The 21,272-nt window shown below is 44.6% G+C and overlaps 2 protein-coding genes across 2 annotated transcripts; both read right to left on the bottom strand.

Annotated features, from left to right (window-relative positions):
* Window positions 1–671: 671 nt before the first annotated feature.
* Window positions 672–6,770, bottom strand: LOC146969735 (uncharacterized). Its single transcript, XM_085804163.1, has 3 exons — window positions 6,657–6,770; window positions 4,780–6,495; window positions 672–2,667 (listed from the first exon to the last, which is right to left on the bottom strand). Exons 1-3 carry the CDS (start codon window positions 6,754–6,756, stop codon window positions 752–754), a joined length of 3,732 nt encoding a protein of 1,243 aa, XP_085660289.1. The 5' UTR covers window positions 6,757–6,770; the 3' UTR covers window positions 672–751.
* LOC146969736 (uncharacterized) lies at window positions 2,899–4,393 on the bottom strand. Its single transcript, XM_085804388.1, has 2 exons — window positions 3,068–4,393; window positions 2,899–2,925 (listed from the first exon to the last, which is right to left on the bottom strand). Exons 1-2 carry the CDS (start codon window positions 4,355–4,357, stop codon window positions 2,899–2,901), a joined length of 1,317 nt encoding a protein of 438 aa, XP_085660514.1. The 5' UTR covers window positions 4,358–4,393.
* Window positions 6,771–21,272: the final 14,502 nt, after the last annotated feature.

Consider the following 21,272-nt stretch of genomic DNA (forward strand, 5'->3'; position numbering starts at 1 on the left):
AACACCAGAAATACACATACTGAAGAGCATTACTTCTTTAGTCAATGTACGTTCAAATGGTTGGGGATCATTTGAACGTACATTGAGGACCCCCTTCAACCCTCTCAAGGACCCCTGGGAGTCCCCAGACTTTGAGAACCACTGCTATATACAATACAACAATATACATACAATAACATTACATAAAAACAATGAAAATAGTAAAGTAAAACACTGTACAGGAAGAAATTGAAAGATCTTTTATTTTGTATGTAATTTTTTTTTTTTTTTTAATCTGTTAATCTTTAAAGATTAACAGATGCTGCCCTGGTACCAGAGAACACTAATCATTAAAATATCATCAAGAGAGAGAAATTAAAGTTTCTGTGAAACAATTCTTCAATTTTGATGAAGTCTTTAACATCAAACTCAAACATTAAACCAGATTTTAAGACAGGATTTATCGAGTCAGTGGTTTAACTACAACACAGAGACTCTGCAGCCTGAACAGATTAATTTATCAATACATCTGACCAATCAGATGGGAAAGTAGAAACATGCAGGAAACAGTACGATTTACCACACAAATCTAAATAGGAACAAAAAGGTGAAATTAAAATATAAAATCACATTTAGTCTTCTCTCATTAGCAGGAATCACTATCATGTTGGTACATAGAAACTAAAACGACTGCTCATCCACCACAGTCACACTGATGAACTGTTTTTACTGGAGGTTGTTTCACAGGTTCTGGTGTCAGAAGGTTTTAGAGTTATTTAAATGAACTGTGTGGATTGTTGAATATCCCTTTCATATGGGACTTCATCTTCTCAAACATTGACTTCTCTTTTCCAGTTAGATCCACTCCCTCTGCCACCTTCATCAGAAGAACTGCTCGCTCTCTGACACTGTGTAGCTCTTTGACACGCTGCTGAAATCCAGGTTTGGCCTCACGTTGCTCTGTCTGGATCAGGAGATCAATGTAATCTGGAGTAGACAACGGATCTGGACAGAGTGCGATCTCCCTCAGACGTTTCAGGCAGTTGTTTAATCTTTGCAGAATTTCTAGGACTTCCCTCTGCACCTGCTCATATTCTACTTCCATCTGTTTCATGATTTTCTCTGTGTTCATCTTCTCTCCCAATGCCTCCTCATATTTCTTCTTCAGGTTCTGATATGTCTTCTTCACTGTTACACGTTTTGTGTCATATCGGTATGGCATGTTTTGGTGGACGCTCCACACACACTTTCCTGGACACACTGTGCAGTTTCCATCAGTCATTGCAACACAGCCATGTTTATCCTCATTTCGTGGTGTCCCACAAGGATATTGGCAGGTGTAGTTGCAAGTGAGGCAGTTGGTGATGTAGGTTCCTGGCAGCAGATCAACCTTTATGATACTTTCATCCACTGTTTCATATACAAAGTTCTTGTTCTCATTCATGCGGGTCTCGTGGTTTTTGAGTGCAGCTTTTGTCACGTCTATTTCCTCCAGTTTTGACAAACTCATTTGTATAATTGGCTGCACACCTTCAATTGTCGCCTTAAGTTGTTCACGCACTTGGAGAACCTCCTTGGTCAGGGTCAGACTCTGTGGATCCATGCTGGATAGATGAGTGAAGAATGTCTTCATGCTGACTTTCCCCATTTTCCAGAACATGTGATCAAAGTCATCCTCACCGGTCTTGGCTCCTGTGTTTTTGGCAAAAAGCACTGAGTTGTTGAACTTGAAAGGGAGAACAGAGCCATCAGGGTTTGTAGCACATGGGATCTCAGCTTCTTTGATGGCCTCCAGGACTGGTGGTGGTTTACCATCAGCAAACGTGACCAGAGCAACAATGTTTCTGGCAATGTCCTTCCCAAAAATGGAGAGGATGGCATCAAAGATGTATTTCTGTGTGTGTGTCAGACGAGCTACTGCCGACTGAACTACAAAACACACTGCATCAATGCTGTCAATTCCACCATTGACAGAGAAAAACTCTCTGATTTTGTCTGTGATTATTTTGTCCTGTGTGATTCCTCTTGTGTATACAAACCCTGGAGTATTGATGATTGTGAGGGAGTATGGAACTTGGAAACCATCTCTGTGGTTGATCTGATAGGCTGTCACCTCTGAGGTCTGACTGCACGCTTGTGATTTATGAGTTTCTTCACCTATCAGTTTAAATCTGTAGTTGTCCTCCCAGTCGACTCCTAGGATGTAGTTGATCATGCCGTTGATCAGGGTGGTCTTATCAGATCCAGTGGCTCCAACAACCATGATGGTTTTGTTTGATGGGTTTTGGGCTGGTGTCTTTCCAAAAACCTTTTTGTTGAACTGACCATCTCCTGCTCGTTTCAGATTTAAGAGATAGACAGGTGGATCACCTGGGAGGAGAGTGAAGTCTTTGTTATCCACTGGTTCTTTTTTAGTTTTAATCTTGAGCTCTGCTCCAGGCTGACTCAGTCCAACACCAACGTCTGTGCACATCCTGATGGAGTAGACCGTGCTGTGTTGAAGGTTCTTCAGAGTGAAAGTGTACACCTCCTCCCTGGTGTCTGTGCTCATCCACTGACTGCTGTTCTCCTCCTTGAACTCAATGATGTACCTTCTTACATCACACTTTACGACAGACGGGGCGCTCCATGTAAGAGTGATTGAGTTTTCTTTCACTTCTGTGTCTCTTACCTGAGTTGGTGGACCAGCTGGGGGGGTCACAGCTGTGCAGACGTTGCTGCTGACAGTGTAGCTGAGTTTGCCCACAGCTGTGACTCTGATCTCATACTCAGTGTTTGGTCTGAGTCCTGACAGAGTCACTTCCTCCTGGTTCTTCTTCAGTGGTTCAGATGCCCACTGAGGGTTTCCTTCCTGTTTGATTCTGTGTTCTACTCTGTACTCTACAGTGCCAAGATCTGGTTCAGGTGCTGCTCTAACTGTTATTGTGTCATATGAACCAGCAGCAGCTGTTGGGGTGGCAGGTTTTGATGGAGGAACAAAGTGGACTGGTTCATCTGACCCATCTTCATATATGAAAATACACGCCCCTGGATGACGTTCATCATATTTTGATGCAGATATGAATTTGGTCTCATCACTGCTGTTCACCGTCTTCAGTTCTTTGAACAGTTTTAGTTGTGTCCTCATAGTCTGTCTGGTATCAGTGGTGAGCCAGTCTGAGTCTCTGGTGGTTAGATCAGAGGATTCTCCAGCTGTGTCCATCATTCCTGCTGGTTTCAGGTGATTGGACAGTTTGACGAGGAAGCTATCAGGCTGCTCTACTGAGGTGAATGAAAAGCACACAACATTTCTGATGTTAAAATCAAAGAAGACGTCATCCAGCTTGTTGTCCATCTTCACATCTGTTTCCTCCAGCTCCTTAAGGTAGGACTTCAGTGTCTCTGATTCCTTCTTCTTGGCTTTTATCCACCGATCCAGGTCTTTACTGTTGAATGGTGACTTCTCATGTTCCTTGAGGATCTCCTCCAGGACACTTTCCTCTTTCCCACCCCCTCGGATTGAAAGAGGCACTGACCAGAGCTTCTGCATGAAGTCCAGCTTGTAATGTTTGCACATCTGCATTACATCCTCAACCGTCTTTTCCATGGCAGGAAATGTTGCAGCTGTGGTGTCTCTCAGCAGGTCTCTGCATCTCATCTCAATCGGGTTCAAGCTCTCTATGGTTTCTGACATTTTTCTGATAAGAACATGACTGATGACTCTTGGGAGGGGTTCCATGCTGGATAGATGAGTGAAGAATGTCTTCATGCTGATTTTTCCCATTTTCCAGAACATGTGATCAAAGTCGTCCTCGTCAGCCTTGGTTCTTTTGTTTTTGGCAAAAAGCACTGAGTTGTTGAATTTGAAATGGAGAACAGAGCCATCAGGGTTTGTAGCACATGGGATCTTAGCTTCTTTGATGGCCGACAGGACTGGAGGTGATTGAAGATCAGCAAAAGTGACCAGAATAACAATGTTTCTGGCAATGTCCTTCCCAAATATGGAGAGGATGGCATTAAAGATGTATTTCTGTGTGTGTGTTAGGCGAGGTAATGCCGACTGAACTACAAAACACACTGCATCAATGTCGTCAATTCCACCTTTGACAGAGAAAAACTCTCTGATTTTGTCTGTGATTATTTTGTCCTGTGTGATTCCTCTTGTGTCTCCATACCCTGGAGTGTCGATGATTGTGAGGGAGTATGGAACTTGGAAACCATCTCTGTGGTTGATCTGATAGGCTGTCACCTCTGAGGTCTGACTGCACGCTTGTGATTCTTGAGTTTCTTCACCTATCAGTTTAAATCTGTAGTTGTCCTCCCAGTCGACTCCTAGGATGTAGTTGATCATGCCGTTGATCAGGGTGGTCTTTCCAGATCCAGTGGCTCCAACAAGCATGATGGTGTTGTTTAATGGGTTTTTTGCTGGTGTCCTCCCAAAAACCTTTTTGTTGAACTGACCATCTCCTGCTGGTTCTGGATTTAACATATAGACAAGTGGATCACCTGGGAGGAGAGTGAAGTCTTTGTTATCCACTGGTTCTTTTTTAGTTTTAATCTTGAGCTCTTCTCCAGGCTCACTCAGTCCAACACCAACATCTGTGCACATCCTGATGGAGTAGATTGTGTTGTGTTGAAGGTTCTTCAGAGTGAAAGTGTCCACCTCCTCCCTGATGTCTGTGCTTTGCCACTGACTGCTGTCCTCCTCCTTGAACTCAATGATGTACCTTCTTACATCACACTTTAGGACAGACGGCATGCTCCATGTCAGAGTGATGGAGTTTGCTTTCACTTCGGTGTCTCTTACCTCAGTTGGTGGACCAGGTCTGAGGGTCACAGCTGTGCAGATGTTGCTGCTGACCGTGTAGCTGAGTTTGCCCACAGCTGTGACTCTGATCTCATACTCAGTGTTTGGTCTGAGTCCTGACAGAGTCACTTCCTCCTGGTTCTTCTTCAGTGGTTCAGATGCCCACTGAGGGTTTCCTTCCTGTTTGATTCTGTGTTCTACTCTGTACTCTACAGATCCAGGATCTGGTTCAGGTGCTGCTCCAACTGTTATTGTGTCATATGAACCAGCAGCAGCTGTTGGGGTGGCAGGTTTTGATGGAGGAACAAAGTGGACTGGTTCATCTGACCCATCTTCATATATGAAAATACATGCCCCAGGATGATGTCCATCATATTTTGATGCAGATATGAATCTGGTGTCATCACTGCTGTTCACCTTCTTCAGTTCTTTGAACAGTTGTAGTTGTCTCCTCATAGTCTGTCTGGTATCAGTGGTGAGCCAGTCTGAGTCTCTGGTGGTTAGATCAGAGGATTCTCCAGCTGTGTCCATCATTCCTGCTGGTTTCAGGTGATTGGACAGTTTGACCAGGAAGCTATCAGGCTGCTCTACTGAGGTAAATGAAAAGCACACAACATTTCTGATGTTTAAATCAGACAAGAGGTCATCCAGCTCATCATCCATCTTCACATCTAGTTCCACCAGCTGCTTAAGGTAGGACTTCAGTGTGTCTGATTCCTTCCCCTTGGTTTTTAGCCACTGATCCAGGTCTTTACTGTTGAATGGTGACTTCTCATGTGCCTTGAAGATCTCCTCCAGGGCACTTTCCTCTTTCCCACCCCCTCGGATTGAAGGAAGCACTGACCCGAGCTTCTGCATGAAGTCATACTTGTAATGTTTGCACATCTGCATCAAATCCTGAACCTTCTTTTCCATGGCAGGAAATGTTGCTGCTGCTGTGTCTCTCAGCAGGTCTCTGCATCTCATCTCTGTCTGGTTCAAACTCTCTATTGTTTCTGAAGAGATTCTGATGAGTGGACTGCTGATGTCTCTTTGGAGTCTTGCTGCTCTTGAATCCAGCTTCACCAGAGGGTAGAGCCACACCCTGAGAGGAACAGCATGTTCTCCATCCTCTTCCAGCATCTTAGGAAGGTCCCTGTAAACACTCACAGCATCACTGAAGGACGTTGGGTTGGAAGGTAACTTGAAGTCTCCATGAAACGTGCAGCTAAACTTTTCAACTGCTGCTTTCTCTTCTTCATTCATGTTGAAAGATGCTTCACAATTTACTGTGAGGAATTTCAGTTTATTGAACATGAGTTTTGCCTCCCCCTTCACTTGTTTCTTATCTTCCTCTGATGATGATTCTCTGTCAAACACAAAGTAAGCACCAGCTCCGTACAAGATGGCTGTGACCACATGAGTGGCAGTGTCGTCCTCAAACACATTAGGATGAGCCACCTGACCAAGACCCAGGTGAGCCATCGTTAATGATTCAAACCTTGTTGTTGTTTTGTACTGAAGAGTCATGCGGGCTTGTTTGTCAGATGTCTTTGTGTCTTTGACGTATTTTGCTGATCCCTCCACATCTACCAGTCCTCCCAAGATGCTCAGCTTCAGAGAGCCAGAGATCTGTAATGAATTTGACTTATCTTCTATTGAATCTGATATGGTCACATTGAAGTCAGTGTTATTTTGTTGTTGAACACTTTTATTACTTTTCAGCTCATCTGGATCCCACAGAGTTACACCTGTTGACACATTAATGACACAATGGTAAGACAAAGACTTCAGAAACATACATGTCTGTGACAGTAAAAATGATACGTAAGTCAGGTCCCAATAGTTTTGAAGCTGTGTATTTATCCATGTTAAGCTTCACTGAGGTTCCGAACACATTATCAGGTCCTACCTGGAACAAGAAGGTCCCTCCTGCAGTCATACAGCATGCCAAGCTGGAATGGTCTTCCCAGGGCTGCAGTCTCTATGGTCTCATCACCAGCTGAGGCCATGATGTTAGTGAGTTTCAACTACAAAACAAACGCAAACTATCATTGTAGGTAATGGTAAATACTTAAATTGTCATACAGAAGTTCAGACAGAGGAAGTTATTGATCGCTAAAGAGAAACTCAACAGGACTTATTTTCTTCTTTTTTGTTATAAATTATTTATTGTTCCTTTCATGTTAATAGAGGCAGTCATACAGTTATTCTGTGTCTAGGATAACCCAATACAAATTACAGTGGCAACTAGGGTTGTCACAAGAACCGATACTTCTGTACCAATTCCATAGGGTTAGGGTTAACCCGACACAAAAAAATAAATCGATACTTGCTTTTTTCTGGTACTGTCAGAACCGAATATATAACTTTTCCCTCTACCCGGTGACCCATGCCGATTCTTGGTGGAACTGACGGGGATTTTTTATTTTTTTATCTTATTTTATTTATTTAAAAGGGACAATACACATTAATGAACATTCGTACGTGTGCACAAATGTAAATGCGTCAGAGTTAGCAACTTGCTAATTTGCATCCGTAGTCCCTTGGCAGGTAATACACAAACAGACAGAAATACACAAGAATTATACTGTGGTTCACAATCATATACACCTTCATACCTATACATAAAGTGCATGTGAACTATTGACCCCTTGCAGCTACGTCACAATTATCACGTGACGTGACGCCATGACGGACGGCAGAAAGTGCTCAGTGATAATGTACTGTCTATAGACTGTATGGTGCCGTCCAACAATGTGGTTCGATCACTTCACATTACAACCTCACAGCATTATCACTTATTTAAAATAGAATATCTACTCATCTGTTGCAATATTCTGTTTGTTTTTTTGTTATTCGCCGTAGAATATCTCAGTTTTCTGTGCTTTTTCCACTGCTAAGGAGCTAACGTCAGTCAGTGCCACACTCCCCATACAGCATTGAATTGAATTGAATTGAAAACGTTATTGAACAATGTTAAACAAGTGTTCAAAAGGATTAAAACACAATAAAGCCCAAAGGCTTATTTTCATTGTGGTCCTGTTTGATGGTAGACAACATGGATTTAAAAACAAGGAAGACAACACACAACACATGGAAAGACACTAGGGCCCTAACCCTAACCCTAACCCTAACAAGACGAAATAGATAAGACAAGGGAATTAGGTCCCAAACAAAAACAACAAAACATTTGACAGACATACAAACAAACAATACAATAATCTAGTGCTACACTGCTCTTTTGATTTAATTTATCGATTGGAGCAGCTGCTCCTGTCTTTGCTGCTGCTAACTACAGTTAACGGACTTGGAAATTAAAACCTGGTCCGACCCGTGGGTGTTGAAGACCTGTCTAATTAGTGATCATTCTCTGATTAAAGCCGGCTGAAAAATAAAAGAAAACAGGAAGCCGTCTTCGTTGTAATCGCCGCGATTGGCCGGCGGCAACTACGTTGTGACGGTGCTATGTTTAATACGAGCGTTAGCTGTTGTTAGCCACAGCATGTAGCTCAGCTAGTTAGCTTCAACTGAGTTTACATCAACTATACACTGTAGATAAACTAACTTATAATGGCATTGATAACGTGTCTGTATATCTTCGCACTGGTCCTGTTGCTCATGTAACCCCGCTGCCAGTGGCCAGCCCCAGGTTCTTAGCTCTTGCCCAGCAAGGAGTTGGTGCTTGGGACCAGTTTTAAGAACCAATAACCGGTTTTTAAGCGGCACATGTGTCGCGCTCCGCGAAGGTCCCGCCTAGTCATGATTACAGACTTGGTTTGTTTTAAGCCAGTTTTTGAGGTGGATTTTGAAAGTGTTGTAAGTGGTGCTTTCCCTTATTGTGCATGGTACATTATTCCAAATATTACAACCCTTAACCGATAGAACAGATTGACCAAAAGTGCGTCTGAGAGGTACCTCGCAGTCTCCTCTGGCGGTGGCTCTGGTGGTTCTGCCACTGGTAACTTTACATTTTATATATTTTTTCAATGGAGAAGGTGCAAGTCCATTGAGCGTTTTATAAACAGCACAAGCATACTTAAAAACTTTAAAATTTTCAAAACTTAAGAGATTGTGTTTCTCAAGGATATGACAATGGTGGAAGGAGATTGGTTTGGTCAAAAAAAAATGTAGTGCCCTTTTATATAGTGATTCTATTGGTTTGATTATGGTTACCCCAGTAAGGGACCAGTTAGTAAAACAATATTAAATATGGGAAAAAATCATCGCATGCAAATACATTCTAGCTGCATCTACTGTCAGCGATGGCCTGATCTGTTTAAAGTTAAATAAATTAAATTTGATTGATCTCACACACACACACTTTTTTAGTTTTTGCCCGTGGGCGGGTTTGAGAATTAATGGCGTGAGTCTGGCTGTGTTGGGTCCGAGATTCAACAAGGGGGGTTTTACAGTTATTACAGGCAGTATGCCCGTTAATCACCAACAAACACACAGTAGATAAGATTAGAGCACTGGAAAAGAGATTAACGACAGCATTGGTCCAATGGAAGTGCCTCCTGATGGCGGAGTATGGTTATTGCAAAAGCTCCCAAGAACTGACATCTCTGCATTGTTGGTGAATGAGCAGTGTGGTGTTTTCAATAATTTAAGGACATTTCTAGATCACCCCCATTAATAGCATCATCGTGGACCCTTTACCGTACTTTACAGATAAATATTAGGCTAGTAAAAAAAAACACTAAAAAAAACCAGATGTCTACATTAACCAGTTAAAGCACGCCCCAGAAGGTGGCGCTAGCATCAATTACTCCCGAACATTTTTAACAGCAGCCCTTAAGCATATATATGTATATATGTATATATGTTATACATTGTTAGAAAGCTTAGATCGCCCCGATCAATTCAAGACCACCCATGATTTTTTTGGTTGCTCACAGCCCTAACAGGATTAGCAGTTAGGTCGGCTAGCCGCTAAGCTAACGTATGATGCGTACATACCTTTCAAGTCTTCCCTTTATCCACAGCTGATCTACAGCGACCATCTTATGACACAAGACCGTTTGTACAGCTTGCCAAGTACCCATGCTTGTGAAATATGAAATCCGTTTCCTTCTAACCGAAATATTTTCCTCAATATGTCCATGTGTTTAGTCCAATGCGTAACGTAATACACGCGGATCAAAACAAAAACCGGCCCCGTTACCGCATTTTACGAGTTGCAGGCGATCTGTGACTACATGTGACTGAATGTTTACAGATGTTACTGGTTCAAAATTGCGGGGTTTTTCCTGCACTGCAGGATCGCGTGAACGCGTGTCTTTTCACCACAACTGTTTTCCTCTAGGTGGCAGCACCGTACTAAATACTGCTCAGACGTTTTGGGGACAATGCTGACAGTCACACAATGTAGCCGCGATTAGGAGTGGCGCTGTTCATGATACAGAATACAAGAGGATGAAAGGAGAACTAGCTGCAGACAGTAAATAATATAGTAGCCTAGTTTTTCAATTACAAAATGTAACGACGGCAGCTACAGTAGACTATAGCCCACGTCTCACTCTCTTTTTTTGGTCATCTGTCTCGTCATCTCCAAAATGTGTTTTTAAAATGAGCCAACTACAGTACTGTGCAGTAGTGCCGCAGATTTCTCACTCCGCACCTTGTTTGAGAGTGCAGCTGGATGATTTCTTGTGAATGAACGGGTCTGTGTCACTTTGGGGCTGGGCGATAAAACATAGGATAAATAACTTTCCCTCGATAGAAGACGCGGCCGATACAAAGTCGATAGGTTTCATTCATCCATTTTTTGACAGACAACACAAACAGCCAGTGATAATGAGAGTGGTGACACCGTCAGCCATGCAGCCGGCCTGGACTTTTTATTTTTAATTATGAAGGATCATCTGCGCAAGGCAAAGATGATAGCATCAACAAAACACGGCGTAACACACGCGGCTGTATGGGACAGGCTTTTATTTAATTCAGAACAAACCGCTTAGCAAAAATGGAAAATATAGTCTATAATAATTAATTGATCTGTTGTTTGGCCACTGTTTGAAAATAACCCGAATTATGAGCAAATAATCTGATCCAGAGCAGCAGTCATAATCAGACTTCTTCTAAATAAACCTAAACATTAAATAACTGAGTCAGGTCGGACCATGGGGTTTTTTTTTCTCTTCTTCTTCACAGGAGAAAATGAGGTGCGCTGTGCTCACGGACGCGTTGATGTTTTGTGATTTATCTGCTGCCTTGACTCTGCCCTTTATACATGTGCGTTCAGATTAACAATAAGACAAGCCATGGTTGAGTTTATTGAGTTAATAATCAGCATCTTAGTACCTCTGATCCGGAGCGATAGTGTTATGAAAATCGCTACAGTTGAACTGGTCTGGTTTTTAGCTGCTCAATCTCATTGATTCAAAGAAAAGGGATTGATTTTTATAACGAAATGAAACGAAAACAATATTATATTGATACATTGTTGTAAAAAAAATCCAAAAGAAACGAAAATGAACTAAAGAAAATAACTTTCACACACACATTAAAACAGTGCGATTGGTTGAAAGCTGATAATTAGCCATGTGCTTATAAGATGATTGGCCGAAACCAAGAACAAAGCCGCGTGAATGGCCAATCGCCATGTGTTAACGGACACACATCGACTCCTGATCTTTCCTCGTCGCAAGCCTTGATGTCTCCGCTGGTTCTATCTTCAACCTCGGACAGCATTAACATCTCTCACCAACACCCCGATGTAAGCTTGAGGCAGAGGGAGGAGGGGGAGGGGGGCTGTCGGGGTGGAGGTGCTGAAATGGAGAGCTGTCCCCCACAAGGTGCTAAAGTGAGGGAGAGGAGTGCAAGAGACTGGCCGTCCTAAGAAACGCCGGTTGATTTGAGCGATTTAAGCAAAGCAAAGCCTGGGCTTTTATTATATGCTTGTGTTTTTTCTCTATTTTTGCCTGTTTTCACTCTGCACCTGCCCTAATGTGTGTCTCCCTTGTCTCTAGTAAATTAATATTTCCCACAATAAAATGAGTCTTTAGAACAAAGAACTGATTTTTTTCTCTAGCTTTATAGAGCTTTATAGGCTATAATAACCTTGCTTACTGCTTTTTGAATCACTTGACAAAATAAGATGCCTCAAGCAAACTTGGATATGAAAACATTTTATTGAAGAAGAAAAAACACACACACATTGTAGCATCAAGTACTGTAGGCTACTGTAGGCTACAGTAGGGTGAGGATAGGACCCTCAGATGATCTTCTCGGAGTTCGGAAGAACTCGTTGATCTTATCTATGCAGTCTTTCAAGTCCTTTCTGTCCATGCCTGGAAACTCCGTTCTCAGTGACTGCACTACAAAGTTCTTCACATCCGTCCCAGTTTGTCGTTTTGGCCCAGGCTCGGTAATTGTCCTCTGAAATGACTCTCCGGAACAGTAGGCACCCAAAACGTCCCACCTGGCCGTGGCTCTGGTGACGGACTCGAGCATGGTCTTCAGGTCCGACATGCCTCAAGCTTACATCGGGGTGTTGGTGAGAGATGTTAATGCTGTCCGAGGTTGAAGATAGAACCAGCGGAGACATCAAGGCTTGCGACGAGGAAAGATCAGGAGTCGATGTGTGTCCGTTAACACATGGCGATTGGCCATTCGCGGCTTTGTTCTTGGTTTCGGCCAATCATCTTATAAGCACATGGCTAATTATCAGCTTTCAACCAATCGCACTGTTTTAATGTGTGTGTGAAAGTTATTTTCTTTAGTTCATTTTCGTTTCTTTTGGATTTTTTTTACAACAATGTATCAATATAATATTGTTTTCGTTTCATTTCGTTATAAAAATCAATCCCTTTTCTTTGAAACAATGAGATTGAGCAGCTAAAAACCAGACCAGTTCAACTGTAGCGATTTTCATAACACTATCGCTCCGGATCAGAGGTACTAAGATGCTGATTATTAACTCAATAAACTCAACCATGGCTTGTCTTATTGTTAATCTGAACGCACATGTATAAAGGGCAGAGTCAAGGCAGCAGATAAATCACAAAACATCAACGCGTCCGTGAGCACAGCGCACCTCATTTTCTCCTGTGAAGAAGAAGAGAAAAAAAAAACCCCATGGTCCGACCTGACTCAGTTATTTAATGTTTAGGTTTATTTAGAAGAAGTCTGATTATGACTGCTGCTCTGGATCAGATTATTTGCTCATAATTCGGGTTATTTTCAAACAGTGGCCAAACAACAGATCAATTAATTATTATAGACTATATTTTCCATTTTTGCTAAGCGGTTTGTTCTGAATTAAATAAAAGCCTGTCCCATACAGCCGCGTGTGTTACGCCGTGTTTTGTTGATGCTATCATCTTTGCCTTGCGCAGATGATCCTTCATAATTTGTGATACATAATCATCAAGTCATAAAGCAAGACAGGCTTTATCATATTACAATATTTTCTGTGATTTAGGCAGGGTATACAGTAGTTAGTTCTAGTTTAATAGCCTAGAGTTTAAACTGTGGATTACTGCACAGATCACTGAGTCATCCGCCTGTCGTCCTCCGTTCTCACAGATGCCACCTGGTGGTTGTTTTCGCACATTGAGGCTTTTCATTAAAACCTCTTGTCTCGCCAAAGAAAAAAAATGCCTGAGTCTTGTGGCGTCTCGCGTGAACCACGCGTGAAGTCCGCAATTTTGAACCAGTAACATCTGTACGTCCGTGAGGTCTTCCTGCTTCAAACGACACCACTCAGTAGCCAATCGGTGGCGAGGATGGGCTGGGACATGTCTCGAAAGCCAATGAGGACACGTGACGATGAGACTGACAACGTGACTTTGATTGACAGCTGCTTGAGCCAATAGAAATTGTCCGTGAAATGAAGCCGATAACCTTTTAGCCAATAGTCTGAGGTTTTCAACGGTGTATGACACTACGCCATCACGTTTGGTTGCTGATAAACAAACCCCCGTGTATCCGACGTGCGCGCCACCCGCTCCGCCGCATAGAAATACACAATGCAGATAGGCTTATAGTTCTATAATCCACTGCTTTTAGGGGTGCGCCCTCTACTGCGCGCCAGGAGTTTAGCGGTTGTATTTTTTTTGTTTCTTTTGGTCTTTTGACTTTTGATTTGGACTGCAGGAAGCCAAGACCTGTGGCTGTGGCCTAATTGTGTCTATAGCCTGCTGAGAGGTCCCTGAATGTCTGTACCCATGTCATTCTGTAGGCAAACCTATGGGCGGGGAAACAATTTAATCATTCTAACCTTTGCCATTTTTGTCAGTAAAGTCACAGAATCAAAAAAACACCTTAACAGTAATCCTGAGAGTGTTACCTTTACAATGATACCAGGCACATCTCTGAATCTTAAACTATGTGGGATCTGTGCTGCTCACAACTTGGGCATGGCGTTATGGCAAAAAACATAAAAAATAGGGGCGTGCATTAAGAGGTTAATGTTTCAATCTACATTTTGTAATAACCAAATTATAAGTATAATTTGATATGACCAAGACACCTAAAACCGAAAACACAGCAGTTTTGATCAATTCACAACGAAGTGGGCAACACACATTTATTGGAGTAAATGGGTTTTCTGGGCGCTTTTGCAATACCTATATCCTGCCACTCATAGACGGATTACCGCATGGGCAGTGTGCCCAGTGGGCGTGTGCCCAGGGCCCCAGACCCAATAGGGGCCCTTGGCCTTCAGAGTTTTTTTTTTTTTTTTTTGTACAATTTAAAAAAAAATATTGGAATGAATGTGGTTTTGAAAATGTAGTATGATTATAAAATCAATTGAATGCTTTAGAGATGATAAATCAGTAATGTGTGATGACACAATGACGTACGTATACGCCGGGGTCAAATGTACAGTGCGTTTTTGGAATGGAGACGCGGGCGCTCAGTGGATCAGCTGTTAGCTGCTAGACGAAAACAAAGGAAAGAAAAGGCTGAAACGGCTGAAACTGCGCTATGTAAGTGGCCGTAGAGGACAGACTGATCCGAGAGTTGGACTACCTTATCAAGTACTTTTCCAGGAAAAAGCCGGTGGTTTTGGTGAGTAGTTTCTATAGGCTGTAGCCGATATCCAAGTACTCCAGTAGGCTACTCGGCATCCGAGTGCAGTCCGACCCTGACTCATATATGAGTCCTATAGGCGCCGATTCCGTGGATGCTCCGTTGCTCAAGCACCCACTGACCAGGTTGAGCACCCCGGGGGGCACGCCACCAGATGCGCATTTCTCCGTGCCGGTCGGCAAGCGCCTTGGTCCCTCAGCTGTGTGTGTGTGTGTGTGTGTAGCCTGTGTGAATGTGTGTGTTAATCTCTCTCGCGCTCTGTTAAGATGAATAAACACAAACCGCTGCCTGGCACAGAGGTGCGCGCTCTGGCGCATCTGGCACAATCTGTTAACGGCGCAGAAAGGAAACTGGCTCCGCTCCGCGGCTATTTCACGTCCGACGTCGATGGTAAACTCACGTTTTTATTGATATTGTAGCGTCCGATCCGACGTAACTACAACAACATAACACAAACTTATCTGACAGCTCTCACTTCTTCATCTGCTCCTCCTCACTCACTCACCTACACACAGACACAGACACACACACAGGACTCTGTCTTCCTCACACTCACCCCGGCCCCTCATCCAACCTGCCCGTACCGTACCATACACATTGACAGTCAGTCAGAAATCACAGAACTTAAACATCATAACAAGAACGTTACTGCTGGGTCGCTACAATATTTACAGTTTTTCAGTTGTGCAATAGGCTCTTATTAATAATCCAATCCATTGCTACGTGGCATGATGCGCACCAGTGTTTGTAGAGCCCGGTTCAGGGGTGCAAACCATATGCAAAAACATATATAGCTATTGTCCTGTACATGGCAGGTGCCAAACAAAAAAGACCTAAAATGACTGTGATTTTGTTTTGTTGTGTGTTGCCTGGTGTTGTTATGTGCGTATGGGAAGAGCGCCTTTGCGCGCGCACTGTTTGCTTGTGTAGGCAGGGGCCTGTGGCGAGTTTGTGTCCAGGGCCCGTGGTCATGATAATCCGTCTATGCTGCCACTCGGGGCGCACAAAGCTTACCACGGGACTCAATGGTGGTGTCGTTACTTTCTTTTCCAGTGCTCTAGATAAGATGAGGTGGGTACTGATACAGTCTATGGCAGTGGTTCCCAAACTTTTTGCGGCCAAGGCACACCAAAGGACAAGTAAAAATGTCAAGGCACACCTATTGTCCAAAATAGCCTCATAACACGTGTTATCACTTATATCATGTAAAATATCTGTAAATGTTCATAATTAGCTATTTACTAATGCCAAATAAAATGTGACGAAGACAATTACATTGCTCACGAAATCATATTATTCATGAAATATTTCAAAAATGTATTTGAAACTTTATCAAATTAGGCATCATCAAAGCAGCAACACACCCATTTAAACCAGACAGTTCACAATAAGGCAAAGGAAACTGCAAAAGCTGCACTGTCCATGGTCCTAATTTGATCAGCATTGAAACATAGTGTAGCCCAAATATTTTTGCCTACTGTAATAAGTGGGATAGATGTGCCTGTCGGGGCGTGCAGATTTGTCCTGTTCAACAGAGAGCCCCCCACCCCAGTTGTCATTGTGTTGTAATCCCACCATTTTCCCCTGCCACCATGTTTATCTGTTGTACAGTGTTGCATGTTATTGACTCTGTTCATAAATGTGTTCAATACGATGATCAGACCCTATTCTTTTGCAAAAAATAATCACTCTTTTATAGATCACCATTAAAAGAAGTCAAATAAATGTCACTTGATGATTTACAGTACAAACAACGTATTAAATAATTATGAACATAAGTCGCCACTTTACAATAACCATCTAAGTAATGTTTATAGGTGGTTTATAAACCAATTGTTAATCATTTACAAAGTATTACAAACATATGTTGCAACTTTACAATAACCATCTCAGTAATGTTTATAGATGGTTTAAAAACAAATATTAACCATTTACAAAGTGCCACTGAAAGTTTATAAATTATTATTAAACATTAGTAAACTATCTGTTAACCATTTGTAAATGGTCTATTTACCATTTATAAATGGTCTATTTACCATTTACTTTGTCATTTAGCTCGTGGCCGTTCACGCTGCTCGGGCTGTGCTTGTGTTGCTACCTGTTACCTGCCTGTGTGGGAAACTCTGGTTGTTGTGTTATTGGGGGGTACTACTGAGCTGGCCTGGAGTCCTACGGATGTAACCCTGCCCCGGCTTGAGTCGCTGCACTCTCCTCGTTGGTGCTCAGAGTGAAGTTACCGCTTTCCCTTCTGGGCTGTCGACCCGGAGCTGTGCGTGCTAGCTCGCCGGTATCTGCTTCTCTACCGTGATCGACTTCACCGAGGTAAGCTGCAAATTGTCTCGTGTGTGGTCGATTAACGGGCTTGAGGCTGAGGTTGCTGGCTCTTTGACTCTACAAATCGGTGTCCCATAACTGTACGCCAGGTTACACCTGGGGATTCGGGTGCTTCACGGCCCGCCTGTCTGCAGGGGGACATGTGTGTGTCGGGTTGAGTGGGCTGTTCGAGTGTGTGTTGCATATCGGCACTGCTTGTGGAGCATTGTGCGCTTTTTCTTCTTGTTGAAGTTGGTGTGGATGCTGTTTTTGTTTTTGATCTCTCTTCCGGATTCTGGATTTATTTTTGCCGCTTGGCGACGCTGATGACGCTGTGATTGGTCACCTCGTCATCAGTCCGGTGCTGTGATTTGTCTGCTCGTCATTGTCATCAGACGCATCATCCCGGTGATCTTCTGCTTGGTAGCCTACACACACTCTGGAATATCCAAGCAAGATGCCACCAAAAAAGTCCACGATCACGGAGGAGGAGGTGGAAGACATAAGGAAGTCACTTAACTTCATGTCCGGTGAAATTTCAAACATTGCCAAAAATCAGAAACTGCTATTAGATATGATGGGACAGATCAAAGATCTGCAAAAACAAAATGCTGAAAAAGATAAAAAGATAGCAGTTCTGGAATCCAGGGTGACTGATCTTGAACAGTACACACGCATGAATGACCTGATTATCAGTGGGCTGGGGACCAGACCCAGGTCATATGCAAGAGCTGCTGGATCGGTGAACGGGGAGCCCACCGAGGCTGACCTGGACTCAGTAGAGCAACAGGTTATCTCCTTCCTTTACAGTAAAGGAATAACTGTGAACAGTCATGACATTGAGGCCTGTCATCCCCTCCCGAGGAAAAGTAAAAGTGATAAACCATCCATAATAGTTCGCTTTGTGAACAAAAAACATAAAATAGCATTGCTCCGGCAAGGTAGAAAGCTGAAGCGAACAAATGTGTACATCAACAAACATTTGACAAAGAAAAACTCTGATATCGCAAGACAGGCCCGTTTGCTGAGGAAGCAAAACAAAATTCAATCAACATGGACTGCTAACTGTAAAATCGTCATAAAACTAAAAGGAACACCAGAGGAAGCAAAGGTGCTGGCTCTCAGAACTGGAGAAATACGTGTGATGACAATGTGTCTCTTTACTGTTTACACCGACTGACATTACTTTCCTGTCATGATGGTATGGTTTGTCATGGGACAAACAACACGAGATCAGACTGCAACCAACCACATTTCTTTGCATGTGGACCCATGTAAAAATTATTAGCTTTATATGACGTCATCGGACTGTATTCAATTTACTTCTGCACAGGAGCTCTGCCTGAAAACTTTTGACTACACTGAACATAGATTTCACAACATTCAATATAATATAGACCCGGATCATTTTTTTCTCAACAACATTATTCATCACTGTAATTACTTCACTGAGGAACAATTTAAGGATTACCCTATGACAAATGAGACATTCTCAATCATACATTTTATTAGGAGTCTCTCTATGAATATTTAAAAAATCCATCCATCCATTTTCATCCGCTTATCCAGAGTCGGGTGGCGGGGGCAGCAGTCGGAGCAGGGATCCCCAGACTTCCCTCTCCCCGGACACTTCCTCCAGCTCTTCCGGGGGGACCCCAAGGCGTTCCCAGGCCAGCCGAATGACGTAGTCACTCCAGCGTGTCCTGGGTCTTCCTCGGGGCCTCCTCCCGGTGGGACATGCCCAGAACACCTCACGAGGGAGGCGTCCAGGGGGCATCCTATACAGGTGCCCGAGCCACCTCAGCTGGCTCCTCTCGATGTGGAGGAGCAGCGGCTCTACTCCGAGCTCCTCCCGGGTGACAGAGCTCCTCACCCTATCTCTAAGGGAGCGCCCCGCCACCCTGCGGAGGAAACTCATTTCGGCCACTTGTATCCGGGATCTTTCGGTCATGACCCAGAGTTCATGACCATAGGTGAGGGTGGGAACGTAGATCGACCGGTAAATCGAGAGCTTTGCCTTTCGGCTCAGCTCCTTCTTCACCACGACGGACCGATACAATGACCGCATTACTGCGGCCGCCGCACCGATCCGCCTGTCGATCTCGCGCTCCATTCTCCCCTCACTCGTGAACAAGACCCCAAGATACTTAAACTCCTCCACCTGAGGCAGGAACTCTCCCCCGACCTGGAGGGTGCAAGCCACCTTTTTCCGGTCGAGAACCATGGCCTCGGACTTAGAGGTGCTGATTCTCATCCGAGCTGCTTCACACTCGGCTGCAAACCGCCCCAGTGCGTGCTGAAGGTCCTGGCTCGAGGGAGCCAACAAGACCACATCATCTGCAAAAAGCAGAGATGAAATCAAGTGGCTTCCGAACCGTACCCCCTCCGGCACTTGGCTTCGCCTAGAAATTCTGTCCATAAAAATAATGAACAGAACCGGTGACAAAGAGCAGCCCTGCCGGAGTCCAACACGCACCGGGAACAGGTCTGACTTACTGCCGGCAATGCGAACCAAGCTCCTGCTCCGGTCATACAGGGACCGTACAGCCCTCAGCAGAGGGCCTCCGACCACATACTTTCGGAGCACCTCCCACAGGATGCCACGTGGGACACGGTCGAAAGCCTTCTCCAAGTCCACAAAACACATGTGGACTGGTTGGGCAAACTCCCATGCGCCCTCGAGCACCCTGCGGAGGGTGTAGAGCTGGTCCAGTGTTCCACGGCCAGGACGAAAACCGCATTGTTCCTCCTGAATCCGAGGTTCGACTATCGGCCGAATTCTCCTCTCCAGCAGGAGGCCCCGGGAGGCTGAGGAGTGTGATCCCCCGGTAGTTGGAACACACCCTCCGGTCCCCGTTTTTGAAGAGAGGGACCACCACCCCGGTCTGCCAGTCCAGAGGCACTGTCCCCGACTGCCACGCGATGCTGCAGAGGCGTGTCAGCCACGACAGCCACACAACATCCAGAGACTTGAGGTACTCAGGGCAGATCTCATCCACCCCCGGTGCCTTGCCACTGAGGAGCTTCCGGACTACCTCAGTGACTTCAGCTTGGGTGATGAATGAATCGACCTCTGAGTCCTCAGCCTCTGCTTCCTCGACGGAAGGCGTGTCAGTGGGATTGAGGAGATTCTCGAAGTATTCCTTCCACCGTCCGACGATATCCCCAGTCGAGGTCAACAGCTCCCCTCCTCCACTGTAAACAGTGTTGGCGGAGCACTGCTTCCCCCTCCTGAGGCGTCGGATGGTTTGCCAGAATTTCCTCGAGGCCAACCGGTAGTCCTCCTCCATGGCCTCCCCGAACTTTTCCCAGACCCGAGTTTTTGCTGCCGTCCGCTTGGCCTGCCGGTACCCGTCAGCTGCCTCGGGAGTCCCCCGAGCTAGCCAAGCTCGGTAGGACTCCTTCTTCAGCTTGACGGCATCCCTTACTTCTGGTGTCCACCACCGGGTTCGGGGATTACCGCCGCGACAAGCGCCGGAGACCTTACGGCCACAGCTCCGGACGGCCGCGTCAACAATGGAAGTGGAGAACATGGTCCATTCAGACTCAATGTCTCCGGCTTCCCTCGGAATCCGGTCAAAGCTCTCCCGGAGGTGGGAGTTGAAGACCTCCCTGACAGGGGATTCTGCCATACGTTCCCAGCAGACCCTCACAATACGCTTGGGTCTTCCAGGTCTGACCAGCTTCCTCCCCTGCCAGCGGATCCAACTCACCACCAGGTGGTGATCAGTTGACAGCTCAGCCCCTCTCTTCACCCGAGTGTCCAAGACATACGGCCGGAGGTCAGATGACACGACTACAAAGTCGATCATTGACCTCCGGCCTAGGGTGTCCTGGTGCCACGTGCACTGATGGACACCCTTATGCCTGAACATGGTGTTCGTTATGGACAAACTGTGGCTAGCACAGAAGTCCAATAACAGAACACCGCTCGGGTTCAGATCGGGGAGGCCGTTCCTCCCAATCACACCTCTCAAGGTAACACTGTCGCTGCCCACGTGGGCATTGAAGTCCCCCAGCAGAATGATGGAGTCCCCGGTTGGAGCACTCCATGACTGTCTAAAATTGCCCAACACACATTTCTCTGTAATTGCAATTTCTGAGATATGGCTAAAAGATGGTCAAGAGGATGCTATCCAGTTTGAGGGATATGATTTTTTCTCTATAAACAGGA

The sequence above is a fragment of the Trachurus japonicus genome, chromosome 17, assembly GCF_045865225.1.
Source record: "Trachurus japonicus isolate A0001 chromosome 17, Traja_1.0".
In the NCBI taxonomy this organism is placed as follows: domain Eukaryota; kingdom Metazoa; phylum Chordata; class Actinopteri; order Carangiformes; family Carangidae; genus Trachurus; species Trachurus japonicus.